The sequence below is a fragment of the Zeus faber genome (genome assembly GCF_960531495.2).
Source record: "Zeus faber genome assembly, chromosome: 17".
Lineage (NCBI taxonomy): Eukaryota > Metazoa > Chordata > Actinopteri > Zeiformes > Zeidae > Zeus > Zeus faber.
The window spans coordinates 29,324,532-29,337,002 of record NC_137204.1 but is presented as its reverse complement, the minus strand read 5'-3'; the positions used below and the strand labels follow the sequence as shown (position 1 = coordinate 29,337,002).

At 44.9% G+C, this 12,471-nt stretch overlaps 1 protein-coding gene across 1 annotated transcript; it reads left to right on the top strand.

Annotated features, from left to right (window-relative positions):
- Positions 1-1,001: 1,001 nt before the first annotated feature.
- LOC307243145 (progestin and adipoQ receptor family member 3-like) lies at positions 1,002-11,769 on the top strand. Its single transcript, XM_080017806.1, has 7 exons — positions 1,002-1,274; positions 4,499-4,716; positions 4,812-4,974; positions 6,542-6,697; positions 7,272-7,469; positions 8,657-8,747; positions 9,452-11,769. Exons 2-7 carry the CDS (start codon positions 4,517-4,519, stop codon positions 9,592-9,594), a joined length of 951 nt encoding a protein of 316 aa, XP_079873932.1. The 5' UTR covers positions 1,002-1,274; positions 4,499-4,516; the 3' UTR covers positions 9,595-11,769.
- Positions 11,770-12,471: the final 702 nt, after the last annotated feature.

Sequence of the window (12,471 nt, the reverse complement as noted above, 5' to 3'; positions counted from 1 at the left end):
GATGTCTCCTTTATTCGGTGTATACATATTTAATTTATCGTTATCGCTCCTTTCATTTCGAATTTTCCATTGCCTTTTTGGTTTGTTTGGTTTTGATACCGTTCCGAGTCTTTCTAGCGCCGCCCCTGGCGTTACGCGCAACATCCCGCTCGGAGGGCAGTGCAGGCCTGCTGGCATAAACACTGCGGTTGTTTAGGGGCCACAACGGCTTGGGCGGGGCCACGTGATCAGTGTGGGGGGGCGGGGCCTCACGTTGGGCGGGGCCGGAAGAAAAGCGACCGGTAAATGTGGTCGAGGGTTTTCATTTTCCATGTATTAAATGATAATTGAACGGAACATAAACGCCCCGTGCTTCCCGTCCCGCGTCACACATGGAAACTTAAAGCCCATAATATCACTCCTCACTTTTGGAGAATTTCGAGACGGGTGGTTTTAACAGCTTCCTCCTATTAAGACATGAAGAAATGTATTCAGTGTAAATTAATCATGATTTACAAAAAAACAAACTAAATCAACTTGCTTGGGCTGATTCTGGTTTGTGTGCGGAGTCATTGGTCCGAAAATCCGTGATTCAACAAATCCGGAAGCGAATACAAGTTTCCCATTTGACTTGAACGCAGCATCTGCTCTACACCGGAAATAACGTAACGGATGACGCTGCTGCGTTCAATTAGCGTTCAAACTCGGGAAAATCAACTTCCTATAAGGAAAAGTGCAAATGAACCGCCGTTTCCTCTATGATTTTGAAACATGTCTTACTCGCTTCCTGAATGCTCTGAGATTTTAGCTTCAACACAAATCGTGTGGACATTTTCTCCCAGAGTTAATAGAACCCGTTTAGCTGGGAAGCGAAGACGCGCTAACACCTCAGAAAAACCGAGTTCCGAGTTGCACTTGAACGCAGCGCAGTGTGTGTCGCCTGCTTCTCTGCAGTGACCGCGAAGCCTCCTTCACCATGGCAACCACAGCGTCGTGTTCCTAAGGACAGTGACGTGGTCACGCCGTGGCCTTGGGGCTGCAGCAGCGTCTCTCGACCCGGACGCACCGGCCGCTGGGTCCCCCGCTGGGTCCGCCGCTGGGTCCCCCGCTGGGTCCCCCGCTGGGTCCGCCGCTGGGTCCGCCGCTGGGTCCGCCGCTGGGTCCGCCGCTGGGTCCGCCGCTGGGTCCGCCGCTGGGTCCCCCGCTGGGTCCCCCGCTGGGTCCGCCGCTGGGTCCGCCGCTGGGTCCGCCGCTAGGTCCCCCGCCGGGTCCGCCGCTGGCCGCGCTGCAACACGGTCAGACCCTGCAGCTTCTGCTCTCATTGCTTTTTAGGATCGATTTAGAATATCTGTGTGTGTGTACTGATATCTGTGTGTGTGTACTGATATCTGTGTGTGTGTACTGATATCTGTGTGTGTGTACTGATATCTGTGTGTGTGTACTGATATCTGTGTTTGTGTGTGTGTACTGATATCTGTGTGTGTGTGTACTGATATCTGTGTTTGTGTGTGTGTACTGATATCTGTGTTTGTGTACTGATATCTGTGTGTGTGTGTACTGATATCTGTGTGTGTGTACTGATATCTGTGTGTGTGTACTGATATCTGTGTGTGTGTACTGATATCTGTGTGTGTGTGTACTGATATCTGTGTTTGTGTGTGTGTACTGATATCTGTGTTTGTGTACTGATATCTGTGTGTGTGTACTGATATCTGTGTGTGTGTACTGATATCTGTGTGTGTGTACTGATATCTGTGTGGGTGTACTGATATCTGTGTTTGTGTGTGTGTACTGATATCTGTGTGTGTGTGTGTACTGATATCTGTGTTTGTGTGTGTGTACTGATATCTGTGTGTGTGTGTACTGATATCTGTGTGTGTGTACTGATATCTGTGTTTGTGTACTGATATCTGTGTGTGTGTACTGATATCTGTGTGTGTGTACTGATATCTGTGTGTGTGTACTGATATCTGTGTTTGTGTGTGTGTACTGATATCTGTGTGTGTGTGTACTGATATCTGTGTGTGTGTACTGATATCTGTGAGTGTGTGTGTGTACTGATATCTGTGTGTGTGTACTGATATCTGTGAGTGTGTGTGTGTACTGATATCTGTGTGTGTGTACTGATATCTGTGTTTGTGTGTGTGTACTGATATCTGTGTGTGTGTGTGTACTGATATCTGTGTGTGTGTACTGATATCTGTGAGTGTGTGTGTGTACTGATATCTGTGTGTGTGTATTGATATCTGTGCGTGTGTGTTAATTCACGTGTCTAAATCTGTGTGTGTGTGTGTGTGTGTGTGTGTGTGTGTGTGTGTGTGCGCGCGTGTGTGTGCGGGCGTGTGTGTGTGTGTGTATTGATATCTGTGTGTGTGTGTGTGTGTGTGTGTGTATTGATATCTGTGTGTGTGTGTGTGTGTGTGTGTGTATGTGTGCGCGCACTGGGACCTAAATAGCAGCTTCACGTTCTATTCATTGACTAAAAACCCTCCTGGCTCAGAGGCTGAGGACGTCCCCGTCACGCACACGGCTTCATTCCACCAGGAAACGGAGGAAAACAAACCTACAATACAATAAACCTACAGAACATGGACAATGAAAACACACAGTTTATATTGGTTTTGTTTGGAGGGACAGAGACAGAGACGGAGACGCGTCCGTCCATTTTCTTACTACATTGAAATGTTTTTGAAGGTTAAAAATTCGGGAGATTTACAGGAAAAGAAAAAAGAGAAAAAGGAGTTCTACGTCACTGACAACCTTCATATCAACCTCCAGCTACGTCACTGACAACCTCCTTCATATTAACCTCCAGCTACGTCACTGACAACCTCCTTCATATTAACCTCCAGCTACGTCACTGACAACCTTCATATCAACCTCCAGCTACGTCACTGACAACCTCCTTCATATTAACCTCCAGCTACGTCACTGACAACCTCCTTCATATTAACCTCCAGCTACGTCACTGACAACCTCCTTCATATTAACCTCCAGCTACGTCACTGACAACCTTCCTCATATTAACCTCCAGCTACGTCACTGACAACCTTCTTCATATTAACCTCCAGCTACGTCAATGCTGTTTGCCTGTCTGACGTGGATTCCTGGTTGCGGGCCTGACGTAGATGTGTAATTGCCCGCCTGACGTAGATGCGTAGTTGCACGCCTAAAGTAGATGCGCAGTTGGGGGGACCTGACGTAGATGCAGTTGCCCATCTGACATAGATGCGTAGTTGCCCACCTGATGTTAATGCATAGTTGCCCGCCTGACGTGAATTCCTAGTTGCGGGCCAGACGTAGATTTGTAGTTGCGGACCTTACGTAGACGCATAGTTGCCTGCCTGACGTAGATGTGTAGTTGTTGATGGCGTAGATGTGTAGTTGTTGCCTGACGTAGATGTGTAGTTGTTGCCTGATGTATGAATCAAAATGGGACGTTTAACAGATTAAAACTGAAGTTCGTCCACTTCCTCGTTGAAGCTGGAACTGGACGTGTGTGTGTGTGTGTGTGTGTGTGTGTGTGTGTGTGTGTGTGTGTGTGTGTGTGTGTGTGTGTGTGTGTGTGTGTGTGTGTGTGTGTGTGTGTGTGTGTGTGTGTGTGTGTGTGTGTGTGTGTGTGTGTGTGTGTTTCCCCAAAAGGGAAAACGTTCTGCAGACGTATCGTAATATCTATCTCCGTCACCAGGGGGCGGGCGGGTGGAGTAGCGCTCCACCTCAAACATCTCATCCTTCTGATGAAGTTCCTGACACGGAGGCCTGGCTCCGCGAGGCGTTCAAGTTTTCCAGTTTTTGGTCTTTTTTAAAATTCTATTTATTTTTTTATTGGAACCAGATTCAATCTTAGAAAATAAGTCACGTATTTCGAAATAATGATGATTTGATTCTCCAGTTCGATAGTGATGATAATCTAAGGTTCACGTTGGATGACACCACATTTACTATCATAAATCTTTTTTCATATCAGTGGATATATAAAGTCAATTTGTATTTTGTAATTTATTTGTACTATGAAAACTCCATGAAGGGAGTGAAAACGTCCATTGGACCAAAATACTTCCTTTTCTGAGTAAAACTTCTCCCATTTCTTCCGACATACTTTGTGACGTGAAACCCAGATGCAGTTCATCTGACGGCCACTTGGGGGAAGATCTGACTGTTGGGTGCGATTACAGACTCGGTGTGAAGCCCGCTTTACTGTCCGCTGGAGCCGGCTCCAACACATTCCTTCTTAAAACAGAGATTCCCATTTTGGGGGAAATTCACCGGCGAAGGCGACGCCCAGCCTCCCAGAAACCTCTCATTTCAGCCATTTTCAAACTCTGGATGGTGTGTTTCCCTCATTTCCCAGGAGCTAGGCTAGCTGATCCCCTCTGCAGCCATGCATTAGGCTAACACCGTTAGCATTCAGGCCGTTGCCCTCTCCGTGCCGGACGCACGCTTCTCGTCTGAATTTTCCAACCCTGACGGGGAAAAAAAAAAGAGTTTCCGTTTCGTCCTTTTCTCAAACCTTACGCAGCCTCCTGTGCGGCGGAGGATGCTGCTGAAGACGCCCCCGAAGCCGCTGAGGTCGGCCCACCACGTGGAGCTGGGCGGCGGCTACCACCCCTGGCCCGTGCTGCTGCCCCAGAGGATCCGGCTCTACACCTTCCAGCAGATCCCCGGCTTCCTTCAGGAGAACCCCTACATCACGGACGGGTACCGCGCCCACCTGCCCTCCACGCTCTGCCTGCGCAGGTGATGACTGCATGTCTGTGATGTCTGGTTTCCATGTGGTTTTGTCCTTCATTATGTCCTTCATCGGCGTTTTTGTTTCCGCCCTCGTCCCGCAGCATCTTCACCCTGTCCAATGAGACGGTCAACATCTGGAGCCACCTGCTGGGCTTCCTGCTCTTCTTCTCCCTGGGAGTCAACGACCTCTGCTCGGTGCTGCCGGCCTCCAGGGCCCGGAGCGAGGACTACGTCATCTACGCCGTCGGGCTCTGCTGCTTCCAGGTGCGTCCCCCTGTCACTCTGCTCCCCCTCCGCCCCGCCCCGTCGCTCTGCTCCCGCTCCGCCCCCATCGCTCTGCTCCCGCTCCGCCCCCCCATCGCTCTGCTCCCGCTCCACCCTGCCGCTCTGCTTCCCTATTTTTATCATTACTGTTTCCTTTCTTACAGTTTCCTGCTCCTTGACATGTAGGTCTCCGCTTCCTGTACGGAGGCTTTTCCACTGTATTCTCCTGGGCCAGCGCAGGTTGGCAGGCTGTGAGGAGGGCGGAGTGTAGGTGTAGTGAACACGGGTGGTGCAGGGGGTGGTGTACGGAAGTTATTGTGTTATGATGTCATTCTGAAGTCACAATGTGTTGTTCAATGTGTTCACTCCTGCATTCTGAAACACAGTGATGATCGTAAAGTAAGGAACTACACACTGCTATATACATTATATATACACGTACACACTGCTATATACATTATATATACATATACACACTGCTATATACATTATATATACACATACACACTGCTATATACATTATATATACATATAACATTTACATCTACATATACACTCTACTTTATACATTATGTATATAACATATACATCTACACACTTCTATATACACTATATATATATACATATAACATATACATCGACATATACACAATACTGAATAACATAATACACTGAGACGCAAAATACTGATAGAAATTATTTGATGTATATCTAGTTTTATAACTAGTATGTCTAGTTGTATACAGTAAATAGTATAACAAGTTGTATAACTACTATATCTGGTTTTAAAACTAGTATAAGTAGTTGTATAACTTGTACGTCTAGTTTTTTAACCAATAGATCTCGTTGAATAACCAGTATGTAGTAGTTTAATAGCTAGTAGCGCTAGTTGTATAAGGAGTCAGTCTTCCATTGTAGTTTCTATGGAGCGCCACCAGCTACTGTTAGCATTAGCATGTAGCGGAGGGATACGAGGGACATGAAACCAGGAGGAGTGGTGGTTCCCATGGCAACGCTTAATATTAAATGACTGCGTCATTATTCAGAAATAACTGAGCACTGTTTGCTGTTATCGACCAATCAAAATCCAATCAGCGCGTATTACGCGATATATATAATGATGAACATAATTCTACATATTTTGAAGTCTCTCAGGTGTAAACCGTGGTTCTAGCTTCACTAGAAGGTGATTTGGAACGTCTCCGTCCATTCAGAACATGGACGGAGACGAGGCCTCATGTCAGTTGAGAACTTCATTGATCACGTGGAGGACGCGCCCTCAACTGAGTAGAACTCAGCGGAGGCGGAGAGCAACGACCCGCGCACTGGTTTCCCCGAAGCGTTCGCGTATCTTGACGAGTCCTGGTTCTGCAGAGCCTTCTGCATGCGACCACGTCTTTGGTGGTGGTGCTTCTGCAGCTCCATCTCATGGTTTTGGGATTCAGAAAGCAACCACGAGCAGCCTGATGATTTCACGTGGCTTTCAGCCAAGCATCGGTCTCAGGGGAAGTTGACGCCTCCCGGTTGAAGTGTCTTTCATATTTATAGGAGCGTGTGTTGTCCCCAGGTGTGCATGCTGTGCTCGGTGGGGTACCACCTGTTCTCCTGCCACCGCTCGGAGAAGACCTGCCGCCGCTGGCTGGCGCTGGACTACGCCGGCATCTCTGTGGGCATCCTAGGATGCTACGTCCCCGGGATCTTCTACGCCTTCTACTGCGACACGGTGGGTAGGCCAAGGAGGACCCGGAGGACCGCGTGGACCATGTGCACCAGGAGGGCCGTGTAGACCAAGAGGACCGTGTGGTCCTCCTGGTCCTCGTGGTCCACGTGGTCCACGTGGTCCATGTGGACCAGGGGTTGCCTGGGTTAGAGTCATTTCAGCCGCCGGTTTGAGTCTCATTCGACTCCAAGCGGCACCATTTTTTGGGGGGTAAAACGCCAAGAAGTGTGGGTGAAGAGTTGGTTTGTTCTCCAAGTGGGCGGGGCTTCACCGTCTCCGCCCAGACTGTGGAGTGGTTGCTGGCGACTTAAATTGGTGACGTAGGGAGCCAGTAAAAGTGCTAATGTTAGTACTAGCTAGTACCAAGCTACGTCAGCATCCTGCTTGCAGGTAATTGTGCTGATTTCAACCTGTAGGTAGAGCTGCCGAGCGACACCTATCTGTCGATTTCATTTGTATCTAATTTGTCCATCCATCCATCCATCCATCCATCCATCCATCCATCCATCCATCCATCCATCCATCCATCCATCCATCCATCCATCCATCCATCCATCAATCCCCTCTTCCTCCTTAGTTCTGGCGGCAGCTCTACCTGCTCACCGTGCTCTCCCTGATCCTGGGGGTGTTCTCCGCGCAGCTCCACCCTCTCTACCTGAGCCACGCCTGGCGGAGGCTGCGCACCGCCATCTTCTGCTGCGTGGCCGGGGGCAGCCTGGTCCCGGCGGGACACTGGGTGTGGCTCAACGGGGGGCTCCGGACCGACGTGGTGCAGGTCAGGACTCCCGCCTCACGGGGAGCTATTCACATAGCTGTTCATATGAAGACAACCACAGTGACTGTGTTTTTCTACTGTTACTAAAATTTGAGAATCTAGCAATACTAATACAATTTTTATACAATATTTATGACATTTTCACAATATTTATATAATATTTATTTATACAATATTTATAATATTTACACAATAATTATACAATATGTATCTGATATTTATACTACATTTATACAATATTTATACAATATTTATATGATATTTATACAATATACAATATTTATATTAAACTTAAACAATATACAGTATTTATATGATATACAATTCTGATATAATATTTATACGATGTTTATTTATGATATTTACACAATATTTATACAATATTTATCAGATATTTAAACGACATTGATACAATATTTATATGATGTTTATTTATACAATATTTATGGCATTTATACGATATTTGTACAATATGAATACAATATTGAAATTATATTTATACAATATTTATATGATATTTATACAATATGTACATGATATTTATACAATATTAATATTTATAACAGCAAGTGAGCTGTAAATGAGCTTAAATTTAAATTTAAAAAAAAACCTAAATATGGTTATTGCTGGGTTTTTCTTATTTTTAATCTTCTCTGCGTTTTCAGGCGAAAAGTGTCTGAAACACAACAACCGCAGTACACACAGACATGTTTGAGCAGAAATGAGTGAAATTTTCATAATTTTCCGGGAACCTCGTCTCTTGGAGCTCATTGGCATCCGGCCGCTCGCTGTACGTAGACAGACAACTTGAGCCCATGCTGCGTTCAAGGGAAACTCGGAAAAAAACGTGTTTGCGCTGAGTTTTACAAAACCCCGAAAGCTGTAATTGGTCACAGAAGGCGTCGTCGCACCGCGGGGAGTCCTGAGAACCTTTGGAGGAACTGTCCCTTTGTTTTGTGTTTGCTCTGCCTGATCCAGGGAAAGTTTATTTTCTGCTTTTTACTGATGATGTCACACGTTTTGAATATAATTGTCTTTTTGTAACTTTAAGCTCACATGGTACATTGCGTTAAAATGCAAAATCGAGCGTTTTTGTCGTGGAGGGATAAATGTGAGCGTTAGGGGTGAAGCGGGGGCGGATGGGAGCTCTGCGTGGATGACCAATGATGCTGACTCCGCCCGTGCAGCTGTTCCTGCCTCGGATCCTGGTGATGTACCTCATCGCCGGCTCCGCCTTCATGTTCTACGTCACAAAGGTTCCAGAGCGATGCTTCCCAGGTCCGTTCCTCCAGAGAACTGCTTCGTTCTGTTTACTAGTTAACTACTAGCAACACAAGGCCTTACTAGTCATACAACTAGACGTAGTAGTCGTACAACTAGACATACTAGTCGTACAACTTGTACAACTAGACATACTAGATATACAACTAGTCATACTAGTTATACAACTAGACATACTGGTTATTAAACAAGTCGTACTAGTTTTAACGCTATATACTAGTTATAAAACTAGACAAGCTAGTTATAAAACTAAACATACTAGTTACTAAATAATTTCTAATCAGTATAGCGGCTCAGTATTATGTAATTTAGTAAGTACTATGTATATGTTATATGTATATATAATGTATATAACAGTGTGTATATGTTTATGTATTATGTATATATAATGTATATAATAGTGTGTAGATGTATATGTTATATGTGTACATAGTGTATATAGCAGTGTGTATATGTAGATGTATATGTTATATGTATATAGCAGTATATGTTATATGTGTGTGTGTATGTATATATATATATATATATATATATATATATATATATATATATATATATATATATATGGTATATACTGTATAATGTATAAAGTTGTGTCAGAGATACCAGACCTGACCACCAGGGGGTATTTTCAGACAATGGCCGCCTGGCTGAACGTTATCATAAATGAAAGGCTAACTTGGGTGTTTTCCTCTCTCCAGGTCAGATGAACTACCTGGGGGCCAGTCACCAGCTCTGGCACGTCCTGGTGGTGCTCATGTTCTACTGGTGGCACCAGACAGCCGTGCACATCATGCACTTCAGGCACAGCCAGCCCTGCCCCGCCCGCGCCAGCAGCACCTAGCGTAGCATAGCAACAGCTCAACCTACTGCTTGCTCGGTTAAAGGAAAGGTTGGCAATTTGTCCTTTGTTAGCCATTAGCCCTTAGTTAGCCTTTAGTTGGCCTTCAGTTAGCCTTTAGTCGGCTTTCAGTTAGCCTTTAGTTGGCCTTCAGTTAGCCTTTAGTCGGCTTTCAGTTAGCCTTTAGTTGGCCTTCAGTTAGCCTTTAGTTGGCCCTCAGCCGTTAGCCCTTGGGTTAGTTGTTAGTCTGTGGTTAGCCGTTATCCCTAGGTTGTCTGTTAGCCTTGGTTTGCCGCTAGCAGCGGGTTAGCTCATGCTGAGCCGTTAGCTCCGAAGGCCAGTAACTCCACAACGCTAAATGTTTTTGTCTCAACATGTTCACGCTGCACCCCTCAGTCCCCACAGGTCACAGACGCTGCCACGCGGGCGGCTCCACCAAGCTTCCGGGAGCACGTTGCGCTTGCTCCTTCAGAGCGCCGCTGGTGTCCCTCCGCCAGCCGGGGAGGGAGCGGTCGTTTTGGTCGAGGTCCCCGGAACAAAGACCTAAATCCTGTTTTGGCGATGACCCTAGAGGCGGGGCCCGAGGCCGTGGCCCACCCACGTCATTGTTGGTGTAACCTCGGTACACGAGGTTAACTGGGCTAAAATAAAAATAAGTACACTGTAATTATTTACCACATTTTTAAAAGTTTTTTTTTTCTTTTCCTCCTAGGGGAATGGCCACCTTAAAAGAATTCCCGTTTTTAAGTAACATTCAGGATGAACAATAATACTCCTCTCTTGTAATTCCTTTATTATTTGGAAAAGTCCCAGAAAAAAAGTCTCAAAACGCCTCGAAAAAGAGGCAGAGGGTCGCTCTCTGACCAGTCCTCTCCAGTGGGGGCTTTTGTTTTACCGACGGCGATCGAAACGCTTCCCGCCTCTTCTTTCTCTGCTTCTTGTTGTTTATTGTTTGTTTTTTTTTCCTTCTTGTTTTGATGGTTCAAGCTTTTTGCCGCGAGAACAAAAACGTTCGGACCCTGATTTGACGAACGTTGAAGCCACCCAGCGGATTGCGTGGAACTGAGTTTGGTTTGAAATAATCAAGAGTTCTCTCCCGGCGCAAGGGTCGGGTTTAAACACGACACAAACGTACGAAGCTTCATTAAGGAGCGAGAAAATTAAACGGCGCAACAACTACTAAATTGTTATTATTTATGAAATCAATCAACGGAAATCAATAAAAGTATCAATAGAACATTCAGTGTTTTCAGCTCGTTTGCCGAGTCCAAATGAGCCTTAGAACAATAATAATAATAATAATAATAATACAAGCTGCAGGCAGCGATACCCGGGGTCCAGTGCAGTGGCATTGGTCACGAATCACAATTTTCCAAGTTGCCATGGAACGCAGCATCGGCTCCTGCCGCCTCGCGTCACGACCCACACAGATCCTGCGCGAAGTGACTGATGCGCAGCGATAGTCCAGACCCCAGGGCCACGCCCAGCACACCCATGACAAATTGGATGATGATGATGTCACAAAGTGCCCCTGCCCCGCCGCCCCTGCTCCCTTCGTTTGGCTACTTCCGGTACGGCGGCTCCACGTCCTTCAGAAAACCCTTTCTCACTGATTTATGCTCCAAATATCCATCGACGTGGATCAAACTTAGAGCACGAAATGTCTGGACTGCCCCGAATACGACGACGCTCCATTCGTGCCCGTGCGACGGTTGCTGTGCTCCAGACACTTTCACCTGGAAAAATGCCAACGAGAAAAATAAATGAAATAAAATCGGAACCAAAACAATAGGACTGGACCCCTAATAATCATAATAATAATTATAATAATATTATTATTATTATTATATTACAATAATAAAAATAATATTATAATTATTATAATACAAATAACAATAATAATAATACAAATATCATAACTATTATAAAAAATATATATTATAATTATAAGAATAAAGGTGATCAGTGCTCCAGTGCAGTGACACCCCGAGGCCAGTGCGACCGATCGTATTTATTGATCGTGTGAGTTTTCGTTTATTTTTTTTTTAAACTGTGAAGAATCAAGTTTCTGTTTCTCGAATCAAGAACAACTTTTAAATGAACGACACGTTTTACATTTGATGCTGTGACTTGACGCGTTCTATTCCAGTGCCTGTGAAATATTTTGGTTTGGATCGAATAAAGACGTTTTCAATGAAACCTAAATGTGGGACGACGTCTCATTTCCAAATAAAAACAAATTTTTCGTCACATTTTATTAACAAAAAATAGTTTTGCTGTGTGTGAAATTCTCACAATGTGTTTTCCATTTTCATAACAACCTCGTTGTCGGTAAACATCAAATTGCTCTCAGAGGATTAATAAAGTTTTATTGAATTGAAAAGTTTGTAAATTGCAGAGCATTAAAAGGAAAACAGGATTTACGAGTTTTAATCAGCCCGCGTGGAAAGTTTTGGACTTTCTTTGGACTTTTTAGTTAAAAGAACTATTGAGCACCAAATCAATTCCAAGATTTTGAAGAAATGTAGGTTTTGCATCCACTAGGGGGCGTCCTGGACGAGGTCCGCCCCCATGCAGGATGGACAGACAATATGAGTCCTACCATGAGGTGGCGCCATTTGGCCAAATTTTCAACATTTTTGATAACAAAGATATCTTTTTTTGAAATTTTTTTTTACATTTCTGCATTTATGTTAAACCTCCGAGAATTTTTTTTTCCCAGCTCAGGCACAACATTTTTTTTTAATCATCCATTTAAAAAATCCATTGCACGTAACAATACATGTGACGGGATTTCAATTCTCATCTTAAAATGGCTGCCACACGAAAAATTTACTATATTTTAATTGTATTTTCATAAGGGAATAATTTATAGTAAAA